Below are 27,381 nucleotides of genomic sequence, written 5' to 3'. Positions count from 1 at the left end.
AGATCGAAGGCTCGATTTCGCAAGGGCAAAGCTGTCACTAAGGTTCTACTTTTGTCAACGGCATCAGCACCGTCTGTGTGTTTAATATCTTTATGGAGCGCATTTTTTTATGCAGACGACAAATCTGAATAAGGATATGTTTGACAAAGGCGAAATAAGTGAACCGATGTGGAAATCATGACACGGCGCCGTCTTCTCCATACAACTGTAGCGTTGTATGTCTATAATATCACGGCGCGTATTACATAGACTCATGGCTACACATAGTACAGAAACATACGGATAGGGGATGACGACAAGGATAGGCATTTATTTGTCTGTGTCCTTGAGCGTTCAGATGAGTTGGCAATAATCAACAGCCGGCACCACGTGGGCGTTCATCGGTTGTCGATATCGAAACAAATCCGGTCTTTCTATACTGCGCACGTCAACCTTCTCTGTCGGGCATCTGCCAGCCTAATACAAAAATCGGCCAATCTTTCTGTTTCTGCTGCGTTCCGCTCCTGAACCCTACTTGTAGAATGTCCCCGAACCACTAACCCCTATTCGTTACCAGCGCAAAGAGGACTTCACTCACTCTCCTTTGCTGCTGCCTTCGGCCCTTGTCGACTTCATCCTCCTGCTTTTCGTTATTGCCCTACTTCGTCGTCTTCATTATCAACCATTACAGTTAGCAGTAAAACGAAGATTCCGCAGCAAAACAGTTCGTGGAACGCAGCTGACAGTGGAGCGGTGACATGGGACTGGCGTAAATCTGCCGTGTTCACTACCAAGCAGCAGGTAATACGGCGACCGACGCGTTGTTCATAGTCGCTCGTGCGTGCGTGTGTATATTTTTCGTGGCTGTGTGACCTTTATATATTCCATTTATGGTACAGTGGCAGCAAAAGCAGTAAGTTTATTCCATCATGATTCGATGCGAAGAAAGAGAGGGATCCAGTCGACAAGTGGAACTACGTGGTACCGGAGTAGGCAGGCGAATGAACCAAAAAACACTGAGAAAATCTAGATGTATTTCGCATCGACCTGCTGCCGTCATTGCCGCCACGACTTTCGCCATAACGTGTTACTCTCATATATCGCTGATTTTAATATCCTATGAAGTGTGCTCAATAGTGACGACTGTGGAGTGAATACAGTCGAACTTCGCTTCTAGTCTGAGCCTTAAGTTAGAAGCAGAAGGTAAAGGCAAAAAATGGACAGGAAAAGGGGCAGATCTCCACACAATAATACTACACAAAAGCAGCAGAAAGAGAAATGTGATAAACGCTGACGACATGCCGCGCAGGACGCTCTGGAACATACAGTGAAGTTCATCTTTTACTTTCTTCTCTACGAACTCTACGAAACGTCGATATCTGTTTGCGTATCGCAAGAAGTTTTCTCAATTTTTTCTGAATATAGCTACTGGCGACTCAACAACAGTTAAGAGCCACTATGTTATTGGCATCATCAACACAGACGCAGCCTGTGTCCCCTTCACGATTAAAACACTTACAAGGTCAATGATAACAAGCTAGAAGAGATCTAATGTTGATTTTCGAAAAATGGTCACTGTAGACTAAATGGATTAATGCTTCGCGTTGATTCAGCAATATTATTCCATCTGGTAATATCATTTGCCTGCAGTGTCTATTGAAGCTTCTTTGGTTAAGCTGATTGTGGCCTCCAATGCATCTCTTTTTCTTTTAAATGTTGCATCGCGTACATTAAAGGGAAAACTGCCGTACCCGCCTTTGCCTCAAAAGGGCGAGGTTTCACTCGACAGGCCGGCAGATATCTTGCTCAAAAAAATGAGACCCGCTTACCTTGTAAATGTATGTAAATTAAAAACCACCCTGTTACAACTGGGGGCTTTAGCCGTCTCTGGGTCTTGTCGCGCGTATCCACGATGTTAGCATCGGGTAGAGTTCGCTTGTAACGATACAATTGAGCATGATAGGAATGGGGGGGGGGCATTTTCGAATTGGAAATGCACTTCTCAGACGCCGACAAAAATATGTAGATATGTTCTCAGGATTCCTTTTCGTGCTACATGCTCACGGCTATGCCAGTTTGTGTTCCTGCAACTTAGCTGAAGGCTTTGTCACTACCTAACACGGCGACAAAGAAGAAAAAAGTCAGGATCAAAGAAATTTCTTCTGTGCCGTTGGCTACTGAATAGGCGCTGCAGATACCTCAGTGGCGTTATTTCAGCTAAGGCCCTTAAACTGATTGAGGCTGTTGGCAGAGCGCACAACCAACCTGATGCATTCGCGACGTGACATCATAAAGCCGAAGTGTTCACCTGGCGAGTAGGACATGACGACGAAGGCAAACCGTCTGTGCATTAGCCTGTTTGGCAAACCGTCTGTTGGGAGTGCTGCTGGCAAGTGAATTTGGAGGGAAGTGATGTGGCCTATACGTATGTTATCGCCCTTCTACTAGATAAAACCGAGGCACTATAACATAACGACAGAACAGGAAGCGACATACTGTTGACATGACAGAACAACAGTGAGATCAACGATGCAATCACCTTGGCGTGTAACGAACTTTATTCGGATTATTATTATTATTATATTAGGTAAGTTAACAACAGTACAAAATGTTTAGATTCGAAGTTTTAATGAGGTTCAAACCAGGAATCCTCATACACGATGCACTATACAATACCAATAAGAAGAACTGCTTTAACGATGGATATCGCATATGCAGTCCGCGTTAGACGTAAATATGAAGACCCGATTTATTTAATAAGGACCCAAGGATTTACCAACTTTGAGTGCGGATGTTTGCAGGCGAGAATGAAGAAATTATCCAGCCTAGATAGTTCTCCTCTGAGTTTAACTACACTATATACAGCTATGGAAACATCGAAGTGAGCTAAGACTGACCTTGTCAACTTTCCTAACCTTTTAAATTTTTTCACGTAGTTCTTATTAGCAATTTTGGACCTAGTGTAAGAGAATGAACCCTTTCCAAGGAGCCTGCTTGATATGGAGATCGAGAAACGAAATTCACGTTAATCTACTGCAAAGGATAACACTAATGATAATGCCAATGACAGAATCGCAAACACATGCGAAGCTACTTGCGTTTATGCTGGCATACTAATCTTATTCTATGCGAGTCTTAGGGACGACTTCATTATAGGAGCTCATTGCTACATTTGACGCTAAGGAGTTTCCCCCGAACTGTTCGCGTCGCAGAATATTTCCTTCAAGAATCCTCTTTGGCTTTCCTAACTATATAAAGTAAAACCAACAACAAGTTAGAAACAGCTTCGTCTCATTTAAAGTGTAACAACGGCACAGGATAACGTTGATTAGATCAAGTCGACAGTAGCTGTAGCCATCATGAACATTTAGACTACTGCGACATTCGGAATCTCAAATAATTTCCAAGAACCGACTCATGCGGCCAATGCTGCTGTTTTCGCTTCTTTGTTCCTTCTGCGGGAAAGGAGCCTAGTACGCAACCCGGCAATGTGGGAAATTACCTACGAACCCATATAATGGCAGAAATTGTGGACTTACTGCTGCTGCTGGTGCCCTCGCGGTCGCTGCTGCAACGTGTCGCCGCCCACAGCTTTCTCGCTAGCGATGACCCAGAAAGCGTTGTGACAGACAGGGGCGCCGGTAGAAAGTCGCTTTCTCTTACGATTACTACAACTATTTCTACCACCGCTACTGCTTGCCTCAGAGGGGCAAAGTTTCCTCGTCTCGTGTGCTCCATACTCCTGCTGTTCGGACTAGTCGAGTTAGGGTGAGACGGACCAGATTGCCAGGCGGAACCACACTAGTCATACTCCTCTCAACTGTAATATGCGGCACCGCCACAGTCTCCGCTCGTAAGAAGGTAGCGTTAGCGGCGGCAGTAGTGGCAAAAAGGCATCCGCAGGGCAATGGTAGTTGGTCGATCCTTTTGTTTGGCCGGAAGAAAAGGAAGAAATTTGAAAAATAAAACCATTCCTTACATCTGTGCATTTAGATTTTTTGAAGTAAAGAGTGCGTATGCGTACTCTGAACACTATATAGCGTGATTTGCTCGGTTTTTCTTTCGTTCGTGGTAACTCACTGCGTCCGAATGAAAGAGGCAACGGGAGGCGCGGAAAAGAAGGAAAGTCGAGGTAGGGGCAAAACCGAACGAGAACCTTAGGGTGCTTGGCCAGAAGTTACAAAGAGGCCGTGAGCAACAGTGTATCCATGAGACCGGTGTCGGCCAGTTTTGCTGCCTTTGTCGACGAAAACGATCCTTATCTCAAGGCAGGAGCAACGGTCTTGGCGGACGTGGCTAGCGGTTAGTTGACAACTGCAAAAAGACTACCAGTGGTGGGCACGTAGTAGACTCTTTTGAAGGCACCCACCGACTTCCTTTCCTTCCTTTTTCATTCATTTTCTCACTCACTCACCCGCAGTTTCTCTTCGTTGCGGCAAAAAAGGGCTGTCTCTGTTTGTCTGCCTGGCCGTGGTAATATGAACAGACCTACACGAGCGACTGACTTACAGACAATGATATGCGATAGTACGCTTTCTACTACAAACGCGAGTCGTGCACCATCATGTTACCGTAGATTATACTCTCGTCATTTCCGCTGCAACCGCTAACGTCAACAGCACCAGTGGTCCGTTTGCTCATTTAAAAGGACACAACTAAATGAACCAACATACACATAAACATGTGGAAAACTTTGGGAGATAGAGGCCGAGCGCCGATGTAATCTGCTTCTGTATGCCGTTTTACACTAAATGGCTGTTTTGACCTGACTTTTATTTGTTCATCGGGAGACCCTCTTCCCGCGATGGTAGCAGTTTTAATTTGTCATCCCGAACTTCTTCTTGAAATTAAGTGTTCCCTATAAATTTCGTCCTTACTGTCCGCCCCTGTGAATAACAAAAATCAAACATTCTCCGATGTTTATAGTGCGTTTCGATGCTGCTTTGCTTTTTCATTTCCAGTATTATTGCAGTGTTGTTTCAATATTATGCATGTATATGGCGGTGCTGCCTCTTTTTGTTGCTGCTAGTCCTGCTACTACCGTTTGAACTAACTGCTAGTTTTGGGAACAATTTCCAACATTCTGACTGAATCACCAACTGTGTATACGTACGGTAATAGAACACATAGACGAGCAAACAAGCATCTGCATACGGAAATGCTGTCAGTAGTAGGTAACGATGGCTGAGACGAAGATCGAGCAAAAGTGACAGCGGTGCCGGATGAAGTTTCTAACTTTTAGACTCCTGGGAACGAAGTGCAAGGCTACGTGTTCTGCATTTATTCGGTAACAGCATTGTTTTCGGCAGCGACACCGTCGTCGAAGTCGTCGCAGTCGCCGCAGTCCTCGCCTTCGACTTCAACCTCGACTTCGTTCTAGTCCTCTTGTTCTCCGACTACTGATCTGCGCAGTTCGCTATCGCTCGACGCTGCGCAAGTCTTGACCAGCTCGTGCCGCTACCGTCTTACAGATGTGCAGCAACGAAGCTCTGCTGCTACCGCAGCTTTATCGAATCGTACGGATTCGAAGTCTTAGTATTATCAATGTTATTTTCCTCTGCGGCGTCGCGGTCTCCTTATTTTTTTCCATTCTTTTTGTTTTCGTTCCGATGGGTACGACCGCTATCGAGACATAGTGACGGCGAGAAAAGTGGGTGACGGGAACTTTCCTATAGAGTCTGTCAGCCCTGTCCCTCGTTACGCCTCTTCTACCATCAGCTTAGCCTTCCAGTTCACTTTCCATGCATAGCTTGTTGTCCGAACTCTCTTGCCGCTTCTTCAGAATGCGGGAATCGACCCATGTTGGTAGCCCCTCACGGTAGTCGGCCTGGGTCCGTCTCTCCGATCATTGTCTAGGCCTCGACTCTGACAGCCCCTCCGCATAGACTTGAATTGTGCAGCCCGTTTTGCATTGAGTATTCCCTTAAAAATACAGGAGCGACGACAGGGCCATGAAGAACGTTAGCAGAAAATCATTGCTTTAATTCGCACGCAGTTTCCTTTTTCATTCGCTGCTGCCACTAAACGCTGCGACCCAGCCCAGAGTCGTACGAGGCAACTGCAATAGCAGTGGCATAGTAACAGCGCACTCATCACATCTTCATTCGCTAAACGTAGCGGCATTCTGTGACAGTCGCCCATGAGATCAGCCTGATACATGTGAAAGGCCTAAGCGGGCGGGTGAGCGGGAAGAAGGCGAGCAATACGGGAGAGATTTAGGGAATTGAAAATGCTGGAAATGTTTCCGGTAGTACGAGCTGTAGTAATAAAAACAATGGAAAATTCCAAAGAAAAATACCCGAAAACAGACAGCCTTTTTCGCTTGAAATCATGAGGTTTTCTTGCGCCGCAAGCTTTAGCTTAGTTCTTGTATTTTTAGGGCATATCTATCATGCATCAGAATTTAAAGGATGTAGAGCACGGGTCAGCGGTTATAGCCATTATTCATAGACTAGCTGTGATATTGACTAGGATATACTCTAGTTGCTTACCATAAAATCAACAAAATGTATTCTATAACTACAAACACATATCATCCTCTGCATTAGTATACATTGTAGAATTAAAGATGTTTATGTGGATGCTTATAGTTGCAAATACTGAAATATTATAGTGCTTACAATGGTGTTTTGGTTTTCATAATTCAGTTTTGAAAGAAAAGTTTTTGCGCTCTTAGGCGCCCATGTGTGACTGCAGCATGCAGTTAAAGGGAGCTGGTTCACGGCTGTGTCGACAACGCCAAAGCTAAGATTACAAGCGATTTGACAGTTGTTGCTTGCTCCAACGGTACCAAACAGCCATAGAACACTATCATCGCCGACAGCGGTGGAGCCAGAAGCAGCACGGACATGGTGCTTATAAAAATTCGCCATGTCCTCTGCCTTTCTCCTGGCACCGTATCGACTAGAGAACAGACTTACTGCTGCTGTTGGTAGTGGTTTGGCTAGTGTCGCTGCCATTGTAGGTGGAGCTGGCAGAGTTTAGCCATCGGGTGCCGTGGGCAACCGACCGACTTGCCGCTCGTGGACGTAAATAAGGACGAAAGAGGCGCTGCGGCCGTTGAGTAAGAACAGCTTTGCTGACACTACTATCGCTGCGACTATCCCGCAGCCATTGCTTGTTTTGCCTAACGGATGGCGATATAAACATGTCTTCTGTTTGGCAGACCGGCTATAGAGTGTGGGTCCAGGAGTTTGGCCAATAGGGCCATCTAGTCTCCATACACGAGAACACACCCTCTTTCTGTGTCCAACTCTATAGAGCTTTATACCCCGCGAGTGACTCGTGCTGGCAAAGTCTTTCTACACCCTAAAATCCTATCTAACCTATAGAACCAGGCCGAACCTTTACTGTTGTGACGGTATCACATATAGTAGTATAACTTGTGGCCCTTTGGTTCGGCAGAGGTGTCCGCCTCGGCAGAGAACACCTATTATGACCACTGCTACTGTCCTTGAATCGAGAGAATGTAGCTCAAGCGGAGCTCATCGATACCGGGCCAGCCTGTTTGCCTGCACCACTGAGCCCTTGCGCTCATCAGCTGCCCTCTACCGAAAGCATGGATTTGAAACTACGGTTTAGTTGCCCTCTCTTAGCCTTAGAACTTACATTCGAAATCAAGAGCGAGTTCCAATGCTCCGTTGGCCCTGGGCGCCGTTTCTTAGCTTTTAATAGCCCCGTTTACTTAATGGGGAACCAAGTGGCCTAATTTCGTGCAGTGTTTGAGTTTTTAGCCACCACTCAAGCCAGCTTCAAGAAATCCCTTAGCTGTGTGCTTGTGTATATCTATGCAAATAAATCATATAAGTTTTTGGATCGAGGTCTCTCATATGCCGAAAATTCGACCCAGACATTCTTGCTTTACTTCTATCGTTCTTGGCTCCAATACCCTGAGACAAGGAGGGGGTCAGCACACACCCGAAACTGGGCTAAAATCCACGTTTAAGACGTGGTTTCCATTCGCAGATAGCTCTTGCTTCATAGAGTGTTTTAAAAAATGTTTATACGGCTTTGGTGACTGGCGATGATAATAATGGTGACATCGCCGGATATTTCTATAAATCTATAGCGCTATTCTTCAGTCGATACTTTGCAGCTAACCTGAAATCGCGTCCAGAGAAGAATTATGCTGTTAGTCCTAGGATTATTTACTGATTTAATGAAAAATGTGCTACAGGATACTAGCCAACCGAAGAATCGGCACCGTCAAAACAAACGATAAGCAAACGGTAATGAATTACATCTTTTTTGGCACAATCCTACTCGACAAACGGTGGGCGAACGTACAGCTGGAGTATTCAGAAACAGCGCAGTCACAATAGTGGTTGTAGCTGCAATGGCCACGTTGCAGAGCACAACATGTTCAGCGAGCGACCTTCTCAGACTTTTGTCAGTGATCCTTCGACGTTCTTTCCACTTTCATACTGAACTCTCACTGAACATTTCTAATATGGGGTGCGTTAGTGCCATATGGGTCATCCAGCTGTTTTTCTTTTCTCGTGCGACGACTGACCGGCAACAGACTATACGTACGACAGCGATATTTCTGTGAGAACTGAGACGTATACAGAGGAGTTGTTCGGCGATCGATCGCTTCTAGTGGAGAGGTATCAACGACAGATAACGTTCGCCTTCGCAGTTGGCCACCGCAGCCATCTGCGGGATGCACTAAACAGTGGACAGTGGAGTAGCGGGTGGCGAAGAGTAGTTGTTTGGCTCTTTAAAGGTGTCTATCCGAGCAGCAGACCGGATAGCAGAAGCTCGTACAGAGTGCCGCACATTCTGTCATGGACATTAGCTTATCGTACCAACAGCGGCCCGTCGCTGTTCCAACAGTTCCCTATTCGTATGACGGTTCATTTTGCGTTTGGCCTGTCCCTCGATGTCCCTTTCCGGTCTACTCTATGTGTGGCGACCATGGTCAAACCAAACATCCTCTCTAATAGTTGAGTAAGTCTAGTGCAGTGCTGTGCTGGTCAAAACGTCAGTCTGGTTTGGGGCTTCTAGCAATAAAACTTTTCGGTTCATGATGGCGAACCAGCTGATTCAATGCAACCCACAAGCGCTCACTAAAGTGCAACTAAAGAGTCTGTGTCAGTAGCGAGCGCCCGATCTTTTTCGACGGTCTTGGTTGGTACGCTCCAAATGGCAAACGGTGAAAAGCGCATCGACCAGTTGGTTGGCTTTGTGGGTAGAAAATCTGCGGCATTGAGAACGCTTCAGCGCTGGACAGAACAAAAGATGAGCAACGATAAGACGGAAAGATAAATGCCAGAAAGGCCTGAACGTCTACTATCGCACAATCGTTTTGTCCTTTCTTTTTTCACTTGGATAAAGATCGGACGAAAACTAGCCGACCCAATGTTTTGTCCGTTGCAAGCGTCTACTACTACAACTACTGCAGCAGCTGTAGCGACGGCTACAACGGCAGCTTCAGCGCCGGCGCCAGCTGCTGTGGTGGTTATGAGGACACACGATGGCCGATGCAAAGAAGGGTTTTAGAGGCAGGGACCTGAAGCAAAGCCTTGGAAGCCTCGGCGTCCTTGGCTGACGGAGGAACGGAGAGCTAATGGAAACGAAAGGTGCCTGCCTATGTTCTCACAGAAATTCGATTGTATTACTTATTGGCTCGCGTCACGACTTTCATTCGCTCGACGACGACATGTTGATTCTAGCAAGAATAGCAATAACGATAGCTTCCTACTTCACTTGGTCGGCAGAGTCGGCTGACTAAACAGTATCCACCAAGTAGCAGCCCGTGGTTAATAATTAAAACTTTGTTTACAACTACCTCTAGACAGACGCTAGGCATCACTAGTCGTTTGCTGCGTGATGTACGCCGCGTCCTCTGTGAAGTGAAGGCAAATTTACTTGCTGGAAAGGTAATTCGTGCAAGTCACTTAGTCGTTGGCCTTGCATCAAGCTAAGAATAGATGCGATAGCTAATATGAAATAACCAGCAATGAAACAAAAATCTGCAAATCACACTATGCAATAAACTAACTGTATAATATAGTATGTCAAATCATGCTAACTCGTAAAGATGTGTTAGCATCAGTCAGTTGTTTCAACAAAAGCTTCCCGCCTGTTAATTCCGAACTCATGGACGACCGACACACAAGGCAGATTAGGTCACGCCGCTAGAAATCTAACCAACGATGAGACGCTCTTCATAGAAATCCTTGTGCAAGCAACACGTTTGCCTTACGCTCAACTCATAGCAGAGCGATGAAGAATCAGTCACAAAATGCCCAAGCCACGTTTCGTACGCTAAGCCTACATCACCATCGCAACCACAACGAGCTGAAGTCGGCCGCAGCAGCAGCCTTGCCTGGACAATATACACTGGCCACACAGTCTAACCTTAGGCTTTTTCACACAAAAAAAAAAAAAAAAATCGACCAATGCGAAGGAGGTGGCGAAAAATGTCGATGGTGACAGCCGAGCACGAAAAGGAGAAGAGGCTGTTGGCTGTGTGGACGTGCTGGTATATGGTTGGTCACTGGACGTTGTTCACTGGCCGCTCATAGCTCTGTACGAGGTACGAAGCCTAGAACGGGTCTGTCCTTCTCTGGGGCAGACAAAGGGGTCTGGCCAGCCAGGCCAGTGATGGTGGCCATCGTGATAGCGGCGACCGCTAGGGTGGTTAACTGAATGAACGCTAGCGGATAGGATCCGAGAGCCTCGATAGATCAGAGAGTACGAGCGTAGAATACGGGTTGAAAAGAATGAATAAATGGGGCTAGCAGCGTAGAATGATAAGGCCGGCGTGCCAGTCTACGTCGATAATGGCCTCGATAGATATTATAAGGCCACTACAGGTAAAAGCAGTGGCCGCCGTAGTTTTGTGTGAACGGTCGGTGTAAGAAGCGTGAGGTATGTGGGTTAATAGGATTAAAAGGGGTTCGGACACTGGGGAGCTGGTTTCAAGCAAGCTAACAGCCAGAAGGAACTAGGCGAGCGACCGTTAGCTTCACCGTGAAAGCCATCATCTTCGACGTACGCATTTCTTCCCTGTCTAAGCCGAGAACCCGAAACCAAAGCTGAAAGCAGAAAAATATAAAATTACTTTCCCTCTAATACCACAACTACTATTACTCGCATCGGTGGCAGTAGCAGGGACACCAGCAGGTGCGGCAGATAAACTCCGTATAATAATATCATATATCCGACATATCTGAAGCGCCACACGTTAGACGCCGTTACTTTTACGTACGACGCGCAGTGCGAGAGGAGGCTTCTACCATGGAAGTCGCTAGACGGTCGCAACGGCCAGTACACAATCACACGCACAGACTACTACGTGTGGAAACGCCGTAATTATTTGTATGTAGGTATCTAACTATATTTACCGTACTTTAATGTATATTGCTTCGTTGATTAGTGGCAGGAGGAGACATACTAACGGTGACGTTTATGTAATTAAGAATACTAAAAGAACACTCATGGTAGCGACTTTTCGAGCTAGTTAGATGTCTTGGGTTGTTTGATGATGTTACGAGATTGTTTCTGTACTTGAATGAGACAAAATAACTATTGGAAAGGGCGCGGGAACAGCAGCGGAAGCTGCTAAAGATCCCTAAAGCAGGACCTTACTCGTTGCTGTTCACTGGCTACCCGTCATAATGCGCTTATTCGTCCCGGTTTACCCACTGCCTGTATTGAAGTACGTATATATTGCCTAGAGTAAAGACGGGGGTGACTCTATCGATAGCCGACAAAGTGTCCGGCTAAGACGGCGACTGTGGCAGCAATGGCAAGAGTCAAAAAAAACTCGTGCTTTTTACCCTCCTTGGTTCAGTGGAGTAGCAATAGGAACCACCTCTAACCGATGTCATTGGTGCTGCGAGCTGGTAGTAGATCCGTTTTCGATCTGTTGGTGCCTCGGTCCACGGACCCAGTCGAGCCGAACCCCTGAGCCACACTCTTACTGTTGTCGGCCTTCATAGACCATCCTGAGCAAAGTCGTTGCAGTGCAGCGAAACAGACTCAAGTAAGCATTGTGTGGCTCGTCTTGTCTGGTGAGGGCTTCTTTTCGTTCGTCTTCTCGCACATGAAATGTCGGTTTGGTCGGTAACAACGACGGTAGCAGTGTAGGGGCTGAACGCTGGCTGGATGTTGGTTGCATTACCGTGGTGCGCCCTGTGGCCGCCCTTTCTGTCTCACAGAATTTGCCTCTTTTCCTGTTAGTAATGGTTGCTGTGTGTATTCTAATAAAAAGTGGCTGGCTTCAGGCTGATGCTAGGTGACCCCAAAAGGCCCTTCTCGCAGTAGGGACGTTGTCGCAGGAGGCAAGAGGACATCGAAGTGGATAAGTCGAAGCTCTGATCTTAGCTGTGCTAACCAGTTAGTAAGCCTTACTCAGCAAGAGCCATTGGTGGCCTTCACTTGCTTTCGTCTACTAGTAGTAATTGTGTAAGCAGAAGATGGAACGAACCCATTGGTTGGTCAGGTAGTGACCTGGCAAGCAAGAGGCCGGCCTGCTTGACTAGCGTCCTTAGTCCGAAGGTAGCCAGCACGGGAAGAGTAGGTACTGGATTTACACTATTAACACAGGTTGCTTTCCCGATTGCATCGATGCTTGACTGTTTGGCATGATGGTACATGACTAAAGAAATGCGCTGGTCGAGGGGCTGGATGCCCTTTACTCCTTTTTCCATAGCCTACCTTACTGTCGTTTTCCGGCTTGCTATAATTCTCTCGTTTATTCTGTTTCCTTTTTATGTTATTTTCGTTCTCTTTACGGGCAGTGCTTGGACACCTCGGCGGCGAGGACAGAACTAGTAGACCCTCGTATTAGTGGGTAATGGCTTCTGGTCTGACGCCACAATAGCGGGTGCCAAATTGAAGTAGATGCTACTGACTAGTACCTCGTTCTTCGTACCTATACCGCTATTTCTGAAACAGGAAGTTACCGTATGTGATATTACCGGCAGGCTTTCAATCGCCAATCTGCAGAGCAGACACTAACGCGGATATATAGTAGACGATGTACGCGCGCGTCTGATGTTGTTTCGTGAACAGGTCGGGCTATACTAACCCTATTGAAGAAGGCCGTATATTATGTCGTACTTGCATATAGCATGTCGTATAAAATTGGGGCTGAATAGCTTATAGTGTTATCATAGATAACGACTGCAACTACGAAACAGGTCTTAATTTACTAGGGCAATATAAAAATGTCGGTGCTTTTGTTCTACTAATGTTGTCACTGTAGGTACAAGGGTATTTTTTCCGGCAAAGTCAATAGAACAGTCGCTTTATTATATTAGTTATATTAGTCTGTTTTCTCTTCATGAATTCTGGCACCGCCGCTGTACTTCCTTGAGTGTCAATAATTATTGACATTCAAGGAAGACTACATTAGACTATCACTATAACGAGGCTATCGTAAAGCGATGAAAAAACAGTTTTTTAAACACCTGCAAATGAGTTACTTGGGCTCTGCACATCGGTCAGGTTATTTCAACGGGAAATCGTTGTTTGCATGCTTTATTAACACTAAAACCCCCTTTCCTTTGCCTCTTTTACTGCCGTTAGGTAAACTTTCTGAACCTTCAGTCACCAATGCTTCGCAAGCAACAGTTCACTAGAGCAATGAGAAAGTAACTGAACTGCTCTCAAAATGGGCCAAAAAAGCTATTACGCCTCTCAGCGTATGAAGTTGCTCATTCGCGTGAGAAGGACGACGTGGCCGGCAGCAGACAGTGTACAAAATCTGTACCTGCCTGTTCATGAGTGTGTGTGTGGCAGTTATACACGTTTGTCCATGTAGCGGCACTTAATACAATATTACTTATAATACATTTCACACGGTAAGGTGTTTTTATATATCGATGTGGTATTTCTTATTTGAGCAACTAAAATGAGTGGAGCTAATTTGCCTTTTTCTTTTTCGATTGCCTTATCTTGAACGTTTGGTGTTGCAAAAACAAAAAAATGTAAAGCTTATGCCGCTTGTTGACCCTTTCGTGACTCAAATGGGTGATAAATGATTGGACTCACGTCGTTGATACGTTCAGCTTTGTCAATGGGAGGTGCCATCGTTGCGCCGGTGCTATGTAATACTTCCATAGTCATCGCTACTGGCTCTATTGTAGGCCCTGCAATAAATTATGGTCAGCAGTGGCCGATAACTTGCCGTTGAACGGGCAGGGATCGCCGAATCAGTGGCCTGAGTCTTGCGATCCCCGTCGTGTGACTTATGCTGCCTTCAGTTACCGCCTGTCCTGTTCCATACCACTCGTAGCTCACCTGCCAGCTTTGCTTAGGTGCGTCTCATGGGAAAGCAGCTTTAAGAGATAGGATTGTCTATTAGGAATCGGTGGAAGTGGGTTGGATAAGGCAATTCCCAGAGCGAATGGTCTTGGTTGATCAGCTCGTCCTGGGCTGCTTAGCTTCCATCATCAGGCCTCGATTAGGCCTAGCTCCTCTGCTGCCTGGACCAATGCACCTTCTAACTTACATGAAATACGTCTCCCGTCTTTCCCTCGCCTTTACTTTCTTATTCCCTACTGGGGGCCGCCAATGAAGCGACTCAGACGTAGATCGGTGTGGCATGAACATCCGAGACCCGGACAATGGCTGCCTTGCCCTTCTCCTGCTATCTGCTCTCCCCGAATATCCCTGCTGCTATCATTTCACCATAGCGACCTACGAGAAATGTACGTCAATGACAGAGAAGACTACAACGTCAACTATGACAACGACGTGGCGACAACCAATAAAGATAGTACAGCGTCTACAACAACCTGCATAGTTAGTCAGAAGGAATAATTGGTTGACCAGTAGAAGGAGGTGCCTGTTCTCGTCTGCTCCACCACCGCCCCCTTTGCCGTATACAAACACGCATACTGTAGACACATCCACACGCATTCTTTCTTTCTTACCTACTGCTTTGTACAACTACTGAGACGACGATTGTGGTTTATGGTTAGGGATGAACGCTGGCTTTGCGGTTCCAAGTGCCGCCACAGAAGACTTTTAGCTACGCCTTTATGGGCCCATGGCCCCTAGCTCTGTAGATGGGTTCTGCTGGCTTCTTCTGCTGGACAATTAGTTCCTGAAGCCGAAAGAAGAACGAGTCACGACGGCAGCCCGTCCAGAACTCATTCCAAGTGCCTAAGTGCTGCCACCATCCGTTCCCTCACCATCCCCTCGATCTTCCGACCCGACTCAAGTCGTCCTATTTATCTTGTACCACGGAGTAGCAAAGCAGGAGGACGAGCTTTGGTGAACAGTAGCGGTAAAATTAAATTCCTCTAGGACTTCGTTCGTTCCCTGTAAACGAATACACTGGCGGTAGCAGCAGGCAATGAACGATGGGAGAATGAGAGAACTTGCTTGACGACTCGCTGGCCCTTAACTTCAACCTGCAGGCATACAGGAAGATTACAACTGATGTCAATTCGATTTTAGTAGCTATGCAGTATTGTCTAGCAGGAAAGGTTCGTTGAGGTCCAAGGACGGGGTTAGTTCCAAGAAGATGCTGTTCATAGGGCCAAACAGGGTGCGTAGAAAATGACGTTGGAACACTGACATCGTGAGCATAAAGTCCATAGTCGGTTAGGACCACGTAGATCTTTCCGGTAGGGATAAGAATCTTTGATGCAGAAGGGGAACACTAGGTACAGAACCAGGGCGGCGCAAAGGACCAAAACGGCAACTGGGCAACGAAGCTGCCAACGTCTTAGAATGAAAGCGACCCCTCTTTCACGTAACCGCAAGCGAAGCGACGGCTTGCAATATCATTTCTAACAGATGAAAGCACAGATAACACCGAGCCACAAACAGGAATGTTTACCTAGACGACTTTTACAATACCTGTTTTCCCTTGACAAGGGAAACACTCGTATTCAGGTGTGCTCAAAAGGGCAGCAGATCCGTCGGTCGCGGTGGTTGAGGCCATTCGGCAAAAACCTAGCAGTGATTAGTGTCAGCTCTGATTTGGCCCGACGGAGGTAGAACTTCAGCATTCCTGTAGAGTCTCGTTGGTTGAAGAATAGTAACAGCGACGCCAATAACGGCATAATCAACATCACCTACAATGACGGCGACCGCGATGGTTGAGGCGCAGGGAAGGAAGCGAGTGGGCAATCGTTGATTTGCCCCAGAAGAAGGTTCCAAACTGGTGGCAAGCCGACCAGAATACCCGAGTGGAACCAAACAGGGCGGCTTATCGACCAGGGCTCGACCTTATCGTACAGACAGACATGTGTGGCCAAATCAAAGACGACATGAGAAGATTCGCGAGTGTCAAGGCAAAGGCGGATGGACAGAAGACATGCGCCAGCAACAATTTGGAACCGCCGAATCAACAGCATCTTGCTGGCCACCTAATAATCCTTCGAAGTAACCCGCAACCTTAATAGAATATTAAGTGACCACTCGGTATGCGCTTTTTTAAATCTTAGCCTACTTTAGCCCGCCCCTTTCGTACTCTACACTGTGGGCCTGCTGCTTTAGTCTGCCCCAGTCATATTAAACCTATTGACCAGCTAAAGGTCAACAGATGGGTCAAAGAATACTGCCGCCTACCCCTGGTTTCTCCCTTCTACACGCAAAAAATCCAGGACCAAAATGTAAAGTGTACAAATGTAGCACTCCTTTAGGCTTTTGGGCAGGCTTCTAGCTTCTCGCCGTTGGCGTAGGTGTCTTGTCAATGCCAGCTACCTACCTTAGATAGCCCAGATAGTGGACGCTGGATCGAGCTCTCAGTGAACTGTAGCGGTAAAGCGGCTGAACAAACGAGCAAATGAAGCCTACCGCCCGCGAGTCTTTGCTGTGGATTTACAAGCTGTTAAAGTGTAGAGAAGCAGTGTGCTCAAGGTGCGAGTGGTGCTATCTCGACAGGCGGCGATTCTTGACGAAGACGTCAGGTTAACGGGAGGACCTCCGTATGAGGGCATTCGCAGCTCGGTGGCAGATTTACTAGGTCGGTTCTGCTCTTTTCGCTCGAGTAGGCTGAATAGGCTGGGACTAATATTGGTCGTCCTTCCTTGCGGCAAAAAAAAACGTCGTTTTCTTTAGACCGTTACGCTGACAAACTGATTGACTACCTCGTTAGCTGTTCCACAATTAGAACGATCTTTCGCCCCTATAAGAAGCAACAAAAAAAACTGCAACTTGATAATCAGTAATGGTCATAGGTAGATGAACTAGCGTAGCCAGACATGGGATCTAGCAGAGGTTCAGTCATGGCGTACAGCTACGCTGGCACTGACACACCCACCAAGCCGACCATATGCAAAAGAAATACTTATTTTCCCCAGTTAATTCCTTACTCCTTCGTATGAAGTCAATGCTAGGCCAGAAGAAATTAAAATGTAGGTTTATGAGAAAAGTAATGATTAGTCATATGAAAATGAGGAACCTGCTGCCACAGGTAAAATATAATAAAAGTTTGCATTCTAGTATGTTATTAGTGTATCAGTATATAGGGAAAATTCATGGTAACTTTATTATAACTAAAACTTTTTTCTATTTTTGGATAAAGCATTGTTTACTTGCTTGTTGCACTTATAGAAATTAATTAGCAGTCATTTCTTGGCTGCGTCGGGCCAATCGGGTCGGGTTAGTGAAGTGCGTGTGCTGTGTCCATCTTTAGTGCTAGACGCCACCTGTTTATCTTACTTTTAGATTACCCACTAAATTCTACGTTAAAAAAGCACAATAAACATGTATACATAATATCTTTAGCGATCATCCAGGCCGCAAGTTAAGAAGGTTAAACCGCGTTCATGCGGCCAAAACATGCTCGTACAGCTTTTATCAAATTGAGATCTTTTCATTAAGCGACTTGTTTTGTAATTGTTTATCCTTTGCAGGTTATGTGAACTACAATAATTTAAACCAGCAGCACGGGGGTCCAGGCGGGGGCCTGTCGGACATTGAAGGGAGCCATGTCTTATCATCAAGTGGAATGGGTATCGCCTGTCACAGTCCCCATAGCCCAGCTGCTGTACAGCAGCAACAACAGCAGCAACAGCAACAACAACAGCAGCAACAACAACAGCAGCAGCAGCAACAACAGCAGCAGCAGCAGCAGCAACACACAGATCACTCACCTTTCCCATCGCAGTACAAACGCTTTCCTTGTAGTAGAGGTGGGTGACTTCAATTTGTCCGTTCGTTTCTTTCGTCAATTTGCCTAATCTCTAGTATAGATTATCCATACTACCAATGATAGTAATAAAATAAAATAATTTACGTCTGTTAAATTCGCCAATGATTATGCGTCAGCTATTTTAGAGGTACCTGATCCAGACACTGTGTTTACATAAGTTTTACTTATTAATTTTATTATTAATATTATTATTAATTTTACTTAGCAGTGTATGCTCGCTTGAATGTAAAGTATTGTAGATGATGATGTTGCAATTTGTTGCAACATTCTATGATCAAAAAAACGCCTAGATTATAATTCTTTTTTTTATTGCGTAATTAGAGATTTAAGTCATTCGGGACATCTTTAAGATGGCAAAACTTGTGATCAATCCCTCAAGTTATTCGTGTCCTAAAAGATCAAAATGAATTTTGTCTACGCAAAATGACAATAAAAACATTTTCTTGGGAAAGTAGATAGCAATGATACCCTGTGTAAGTTAACATAACAGGCAAAGTAAATCTGTGTTTTTAAATGTCAGCTGTGGTTCGGGTAACATTAGAATATCTTTTTATTTCACGTAGGAAGTTTAAGATCCTCAGCTAGCGCTAAAAATATAGTGACTCTCTACTTTCGTCTCACTCCCGCTCTTCACTTAATAATATTCAAAAACTAATACAAGAATTGCAATACATCTAATCCATGCTTTTACACAGCCTTGATTCAGTAAGTTAGTTCAGTAAAATCGAAATTTGTCTGCATCTTCTCGCTCAAAGTAATGCTAGTTACTACTGACGTTCGATTTTTTAATCGACCTATCGACGCACCTTAAGCTGATTCTAATAGGTCGACGCGAAAACCTTAATTTTTAGTAAGTGCTTTACCCAGAGGCAAAATTAAATATCTCCCAATTCCAATACATCATGGATCTCAATACATGATATAATAATATATACATATAAATGCCAGTCTATGTATATGCTAAAACAAAGTGTGCCTAGAATATAGACTGAAACATCTTTTCGTGAGCAGTTCATTAAACTCTGTGTCTTTGACTTTTCTCTATAGACGTTTTCTCTATGGACAGCGCTAGACCAAACACAGTTATAGACATACGTTTTAGAAAGATTTAGTTGCGGCCCTAACAGAGCCGATTAACATCGTCAGCCTTCTTTTATTCAGTACAGTCAAAGTCCAGCTAGTTACCTTGGTCACGGCCATGCAGTCTAATTGAAGTTTGAAGAAGTACCGTCCACGTCCTTATTGGCTGTGTCCTCCAATGCCAATTTTGGTAACACTGGAACTTCTTGTGACCGTATCAGGCTAAAAGCGGAGTGGGCTTCAATCGTCAGCAGAGTGGGACGTGCTGCGTTAGTTTTCTGGGACCCACGGGTCTCTTGCCAACCAGTCAGGGGGTCTTTCAATAGTCTCTCCTTGGAGAAAAAGGAGTTGAAGCTATAAGCAAGGGCTGGGGGTGCGAGGGACAGGTAAATAGGGGCGGACGAAGTGAGGAAAAAAGTATAGTTGTTAGTGTCCGCTAGTAGGCTGACTGGTTTAACTACTAAGCATTTTAGCCAGCAGTTTGTATGCTCTTTCGCTGTCACAGCTCTAGCTGGTATCCAACCTAAGCCCGCTGCTTTACGGTTAAATCGGTAGCTACGGCAGCGCATGAACGGAAGGAAGACAGTTACGGTTAAATAAGTTACCTGAAGTTCAAATCAAAAAAAGCTGGCATCGCACCAAAGGCTAACCACCAGAATACCAGGCGCGCGTACAGCCTCCTCTGTGTCTCTGGTGCCCCTTTGACCACGCGCGGATTCCTTCTTTAAGGGAAAACAGGGTTTTAAAGCAATTTCCCCGCTCTTCCGAGGGGCGGTGGCTAAAAACCTGGTGAACGATCCATAAACTTCATTGGTCGTTTGGAGAACTAGCTAAGGCTTTACGGGAAATCGAACCCAACCGGTTGACACTTCGACTATAGGTATGGCAGCGGCAACGGTGAAGACCAACATTTTGTTAGAGTCACTCTGGTGTTTATTATTCCTCACTGGCATGTTGTATCTACGAAGAATCCGGCCACTAATAATTCCTTTGAGTACTTCTGTTTCTGAAGAGAGAAGCAGCGTGTTCGTATGGTTTTACTTGTCCCTATGGGTGTAAAGGTGTCTGTACGTCTTTGAAGAACAAAATTATCAGCATTGTTTAGAAACATCCTGCATTATCTTTACGCGGATTGTGATGAAAATCACGAAATGCACCATACAGGATGTATACGTGCATGGGGGAGGTGTTCCCTACGACAGTTTGTTGTTGATTATAACAATGTTCTATTTGTATTATATACCTACAATAAAAATAAAAGAAAGTTTAGGAAATTAGCACTTATACTTTTAATAATCGCACAGGTTTTATTGATTCCAAGGTGCAGTAAGAAATCAAAGACTTATTACAGATTAGATGTGTCTTCATTTATTTATAGAAACGTCTTCTGCTTCGCTGCTTTTAATGATATGTTAAGGTGAATCGTACGAACGAGCACAGGCTTTTCGGGAAGTAATTTTGCTTCTGCAAAACGTAAACTCCCGAGGTACAAATGCAGTTTTTTATACATTCTACCTGCTCTGAAAAATATGCTTTTCTCTCACAAATCAAGTCAATAAAAAACCTTATTTCAGGATTGGCTAAAACTAAAAGTTATGATAATTGGCTACATACTACTCGTATTAGCCCAAAAAATACAACTCTCTCTCTCCCTCTCTCTCTCTCTCTCATGTATTATACTGAATTCAATCAATTTACTACTATTTTCTTTATGATATTATTTGAGAATACTTCCTTGAAAGCAGTAAATCCGTTTCAAATCGCTAGCTTTTATAACAGATATAAAGTTTTGTTTATTTCACCATTGCATCCGCACATACACTGATATTCCTCAGACTATCTAAACAAAGTAGAGTATACTAAGGCAGATATGATTTTTCTTACATACTGAAAAATGTTCGTCATCACTAACGCTACCATCTATTCTTTTTTAGCCCATCAAATGCGCGGATATGGACACGCTAGGGGTAAGCTTTTGACTGAATTTACTTATTCTTGGCAGATAATTGTTTAGGCTTAGGTGCTCTTATAATCATGCTTCCCTATCAATATGTGAAGGTTTATGCACGAAAAGATCCATGCCAGTTAGGTAACTACATAGTCATCTGAAGTCATAAAAGGCGCACTCATAGTATAATCTTTCCATATGCACACATCTACCTATCCATGAGAAACATCGAGGTTGAGGTCAGTTTAAAAGACTGTTTTGAATACATATATCTCGTAACGTTCGCATCAACGCGTTCTCGCCTATAGTTACTTGTCGAATAAAAAGTCTGGTTGCATCGTTGTTTTGTCAGAGAGTCAAAAGAAATATATGAGATAAGCCATCTTTTTTTAGTGCGTGGGGATTCAGCACAGTTCGTCCTCTTTCTACCGTATGTTCCGACGTCTTTGATATGGGCGCCCATTTTGACCCTTAGAGAAAAATCGGTAAGCTGCCGTTGTTATTGTTTGCTATTCGGAAAGCAGCAATCGCTCGGTCTAAGTTCTCCCCGGCTGCTCCGCATTGTTTGACTTATTCTGCTCTCGGCAGTGACGCATCAATCAGTCCCTTACTTGCCGACGGCCGCCGTCCGCCTCCGCTGCTAGCACGATTGGAAGCATGCAAAAAGCTTGCATGCTTCCAGTGGTGCCAGCTTTTTAGTTTTTCTTAGTAAGACGATCTCTTACTTTTTCTCGCTGTCAAGATATCTTTCATTGTCCCATTTCCCGTTTGGTCAGCGGTTCCAGAAGGAGTTGCCTAATCACTAAACGTCTCCGTTGACTCTGTCCGTTTTGTGGTCGGCTTGTTTCGTTTTCAAGTTAGCCTTCAACAGAAATTAAAGTATGACTTCTCTCTACCCCTTCCTCACTGTCCCTTCCTTCTTAGCACTATAGTTCTGTCGTCGCTGAAATCAACCATGTATCCGTAAACAATAACACTGTCGGCTGCAGCTCGGAAGACCAGTAGTAACAGCGCTAACAGCAACTAGACCGTATTCTTTGATATGCCCGCGATGGCCTTACATTTGTTTGTCGCGCTAACACGGGTTCAAACGTATAAAATGAGCAGTTCCGTCACCACCGTCTACGTTCGGCTACGAGAGTGCATGTTGACTTGCTATACTAATTTGAGCCCCCGAATTTCCAAGAGGACCTTTGTTGGTGCTTTCGACAACAACAGTGTACTAGGCTCTCCTAACTGGAACGTTGCAGCTGTAGCAACACAAGTGGTAGTCTTCTGCTTACTGCTGTACCACATCGCGGCAGGGATGTCGCCCTTGCCATTGACCGCTCAATCGAAACGGTAAAGCAGACAAAACTGGGATACGCGGGATGGCGCCATGAATGTCACCTAAAGTTGCCTGAACTGAACGCTTGCCCTGAGGCAACGACATATAATTCTAGCTGGCTGGTCGTGTTGGGGGCTGCCAGAACAGCTGTCGATGCCGGAGTTAGGGTAGGCAGGGAATTACCTGAAGGAGACGCGGGGCGAACGAAAAGGGTAACATAGATGAAATTCTGTACGCATAAGAACTAGGGGAGACGATTGAGGCAGTGGCATAGACGTCGTTCGCTCCATGTCATCCCGTACGTTCACGCTAAGTTAGGTTGAAGCAGAAAGAAAGTGAGAGTGTGTGGACTTCTTCGTTCCTTTGGTGGTAGGATGAGGGAGGCAGGGATGAACTGGCTGCGTTCCAAGACCGAACCCCAAGGGTTCAATGCGGAGCGAAACTGAACCGTAAGCCGAGAGAAAAGTGGCAAGAGGAGCCAATCGGCGAATAATTTTTGCCTCGGGCCGTTCTTCGATGACTTTATTGCGTCCGTGACGCTTTACCGCTCGCTAGCGAAAACCCGCTACGTTCACCTCTGCAGAAGAAAGCGGTGGCGTGGTCGGCCGTCGGCTTGTTCGCGCAGCAATCCACTGAGTCACCCGCGAAAGGTGCGGCCTCAAGTCTGCCAACCGTGGCTGTTTCCTTTGCGTCCTCCAAGTGTCCTTGCTCTCCGACGGGCCCTGTTGTGCTGTCACTATCTCCGAACTAATTTGTCACCGCCAAGGCGCGAAATTTTCAAAATGCCTTTCGGAATGGCGCATTTCCACTTTCTCTTTTCCTCGCGAAGCCTGTCTTCTGTCCAGCTACTTCCTTTCTACTAGGAGCGACAACGCGACAGTCGGCACTGTTAGTTCGTTTGGGCTCCATCCTTCTCTCGCTTTCGAGTTGCGCCTGTTCGTCCACCGCGTCTTCCTGCCCTTCCTTTTGCTATCATCTTACCAGTTTGGTCTAGCCCGAGAAGTCCACTACGCCAGACGGACAAAGACCAGAAAGGCCTTTTAGGAACGTCATGGCCTAGAGTGCCTACCTAACGGCAGCAGACTCCACGGTTGCTTGCTACGAGAGTGTTTCTTCCTCTACTCAGAATGCCCTACTCAAGAACTCACTGAAGGAGCTCTGTACGCCTTTGTCCTTATTCCCATGGCCGCTTCTACTTGTATTATTGCTCACCAACTAGATTTGTTTTTTTTTTCGTTTCGGATTCAAACGGACAACGTCTTCTGCAAGTGAATTGCCGTATATTGTGCTAGGGTAAAACGAATAAAGGAATCAGCATTGTAACTAAACTGAATGTTGTCGGGCAAGCGAATACAGAGGTTTCTGTAAACTGCTAGAGAAAAGTAAGCTTGCGTCTACCATTGTATGCGCCTGTGACCAGGTATTATCTTCTCCAAACTTTATAGTCTAGTACTAGTTATCTTAGCTTTTACCTTATATTTAGTCAGGTAAGTTCGGTGTATAGAATGGCGGTGTTATAGGCGCTGTGTTGAATTTATACGGTCAACGTGTAATATTTACATAGCGTTTCTATAGTTATACTTTGCTGCTGATCCGGTGAACCGGTGGCGAATTAACTTGGCGGATTATCAAACGCCGTAGGTTCTAGATGCCTATGATGATAATTTGACGCGGCGGTTCGCTTGACCGTCACCAGTCGTTGTGGCGGTAGCACTGTGGTAATCGCGCCTAAAAAGGAAAAGTAGCCGTAGGAGATTGACGATAGAAGAGACCAACAAGAAGAGCCCTGGAGACAACCCTCTCTACGACAAGCCGCTTCTGGCTTGTTACCGCTGCTCCGACTGTCGACGATCCTTCCGGAAGTGCTGACGTTTCCGCATCCGATTGGAACGGGTAAATGGGAAAGAAGGCTTGTCATCCCTGCCTTAGAGAGATGACATCAAATTTTGCTTGCTCTTCACCGACAGCAGTATGTCTTCCTGCGGCGTAACTGACAGACAAAAGTGTTGTCCTACAAAGACCTCCTAGACGGAGTGGGGTAAAAATGACTGAGGTAGGAGGCTAAGAAAGCGAGAAAGACCGAGAGAGACAGGGAGGCAAACTAAAACGGCTACGGTATCTGAACAACATGAGCTGTTTTGCTTTCGTCACTTTTGGTCAAAGTGGACCATTTATGCCAAGTTGGATGCTCAATGTTTTTACGATGGGGTTACGAAGCGGGATTACGAGGGCTTGACGCGGCTGCGAAAGGCGATCACCATGATGAAAAATTCGCTAGTGTTGCCCACTAATTCAGTACATATATGATACCTATTCATACCACATATGCTACTGTGCATAAATTTATGACAATTATTATAGGGTATAAATTATGATGTGGACACATAGAATGTACACGTATTTTATCTAATTTATCCCTCTACGGCCGACAATTACTGAGGTAGGTTGTTATTTGTTAGTTTTCTAGCCGTCAGCTTTCCATAACTTCCTTATTTTTCTTTCTGGCTGGCTGTGGCATAGGTGATAATATTCAAAATACATTAAGTTCCGTTTTTTGAAATAACAGTTAGAAACGTCAGCATCAACTATTATTACCACATAGACTATGCCGAATAGTAAAGCGTTGAGCGTTGATACGCCATGAAACAATGATAGTTTTGACTAGCACTGGCCATACCCTCCTCTAAGCAGAGCATGCAACAGAAGCAGCACTAGCAGCACAGTACAACCCACCTCCACTCAGGAGCACAGATAGTCCCACGCTTTTCATCTCTGTCGCGTCGGCTGACGACCACAGTAGCTGCCAATAGCTAATTCCACTCGTATGTGCATGCTGATGACGTACCTGTCCAGTTGCGTGGTGAAGTTTAACCTGGTCAACTTGCCAGCCCGTTGATGGTCCTATCTTCGGCCTGTTTCTATTGCATGCGCGCTCACCGTGCTCGCTGACAACTGGCACTATTATATAGTCCACTCATTAATAGCATGGCTAGTAGTGCCATCAATGTGATTAGGATATATTATAAAAGAGGCGCAAGGCAAAGACGACGATAGAGTGTGCTTTCATATTTTTGACAAGCGGTAAGGATAGCCGGTCTGACTCGTCAGCGAAAACCGGCAATCAAGTTGACTCACGACCATGGTCTTTTGTTGGAAGTCTGTCTTCCCAATAACAAGATAGATGCAGCTAAGAGTAAAAGTTGTGTCTGCAGGAGTACCTTCTGCAGCTGGTTTAGTGCGCGGTTTGGCAGCTACACAAGTTCTTCGACCGAACAGCCAAGACCGAAGGTAATCAGTCGATTTCCTCCGTGGAATGAATACTTCTGACACTATATTATTGGTATGGCTCAACGGCCAATATCTACGATGTAGAAGAGGCGCGAAAAGTAAACGCGACAAGCAATGGGGCCTCTGCTAGTTCTCATGGAATAAAAGTGGAATAGGTGGTAGTACCTATAATATCTATGCTTTTGGACAAATGAAGGGAACAAGCGGACAAAGGTATAGCAATTAGTGGCGTTTCTGTCCAGCGAGTTGACATACAAAGGCGACTCATGCAGCAGAGGGTCATTTAGCTTAATGTTTCCATCAGTTTATTGGTTTTGTTGGCATCGAATAGCGCGGATAGCATAAGACAGCATAGAGTTGGCGGGCGACAGCGTTGATGGTGGCGATATGGAATGAATTTTGCCGAAAGAAAAGGCCGTCAAGCTCAACCTAGTCCGTTATGCTACTTCACATAAACCTTTATACGTAAGCTATACAACAAAAGACGCGCTACCCTTACCGGAACAACTCGATATCATAATTTATAGTTTTTTTTCAATGTACACGCTTCAAAGCTCGAATAGCTTTACAAGCAGTGTGGATGATGGGTGGGCCCATAGTATCTAAGTGCATGTATATTCCAAGTGTAACTATGTTTTACAGAGACAATCACATATACGACGCTTCTGATTAGTAGCTTGGTGACAAAATAGAGGGATAATGTTCATGATGAGGAGGAAGAAGGCGGGACCAGGGATAAGACAAGAGACCAAGAGGCGACGAGCCAATGAGCCCTTGTAGTAGTATAATCCTGTGTGGAAGCGTTTGCGTATTTAGATGGCTGTCGCTGTATGCCGCGGGAACAAAAAGAGCAAGCAAGCAAGTCGTCGTTATCAATTATTTCCACTTGATCTACACTTGAATGCCGGCGATTTTTTCGGCGAGGATATCCAGCCAGCAGGACGGGCAAGAATCATGGGGGGCGAACAGAACCAAAGAAGAGAGGGAGGAGGTGGTCGAAGCTGAGTGGGGTAGGAAAGACGGCAAAATGACGGATGCTCCTGGGACCAACAGCAGCAGTGGAGCTGTTGTGCGGATAAGATGATGATTGCCTATAGAAGTATTTGTTCGACTGAGCTGACCGTCGCCGACAGCTTAATTGTAGGTGCGTGTGTCAGGTTTGTGTTGGGTTAAGTTGGGTTGATAATGCTGAAGGAACAGCCATCGCTGTCATTGCACTTTTCCTGTCGCCTCTCCTTTTCTATCCTCCTTCATAGCCTCTTGCTTCGCCAGTCGTTAGAGCTGGCCCTGCATTGCTGCTGCTGCCACTTGCGCAAAGAAGTGCAACGTATGGAGTGAGGCCCCGTTATCTGCTGGCGGCAAACGATTGGGTGGCCAACCAAACCCTTGACCGCCTCCAACTTAGTGATGAAATCGCCCGAGAGGTTTCTGTCGCTGAAGTGGTTGTAAGCCAAGGAAAACAGTGACGGCGTTGACTAAAGCTACAGAGATCGCAGTAGCAGCAGCAAGGCGTAGAGGGCCTTCAGATCCCGTTGCTTATTCCGTCGGCGTTACAGCGACGCGCTGATGGAATATCTGTGTGACTATTTGTCTTACTTATCAACCTTAGAGAGACGTATGAACCTAGAGCTCTAT

The 27,381-nt window shown here is 45.5% G+C and overlaps 1 protein-coding gene across 1 annotated transcript in view; it reads left to right on the top strand.

Moving 5' to 3' along the window:
* LOC111259433 (uncharacterized) overlaps nucleotides 1-27,381 on the top strand; it is a 321,535-nt gene that overhangs the window by 264,193 nt on the left and 29,961 nt on the right. Inside the window, exons 3-4 of the mRNA XM_022831446.2 lie at nucleotides 17,805-18,083; nucleotides 21,118-21,150. Of these exons, the coding sequence (XP_022687181.1) occupies nucleotides 17,805-18,083; nucleotides 21,118-21,150 (312 nt within the window). The remainder of the gene's footprint in view (nucleotides 1-17,804; nucleotides 18,084-21,117; nucleotides 21,151-27,381) is intronic.

This window comes from Varroa jacobsoni, unplaced genomic scaffold, assembly GCF_002532875.2.
Source record: "Varroa jacobsoni isolate VJ856 unplaced genomic scaffold, vjacob_1.0 scaffold_330, whole genome shotgun sequence".
Lineage (NCBI taxonomy): Eukaryota > Metazoa > Arthropoda > Arachnida > Mesostigmata > Varroidae > Varroa > Varroa jacobsoni.
This window is presented reverse-complemented; position numbering and strand designations above follow the sequence as displayed.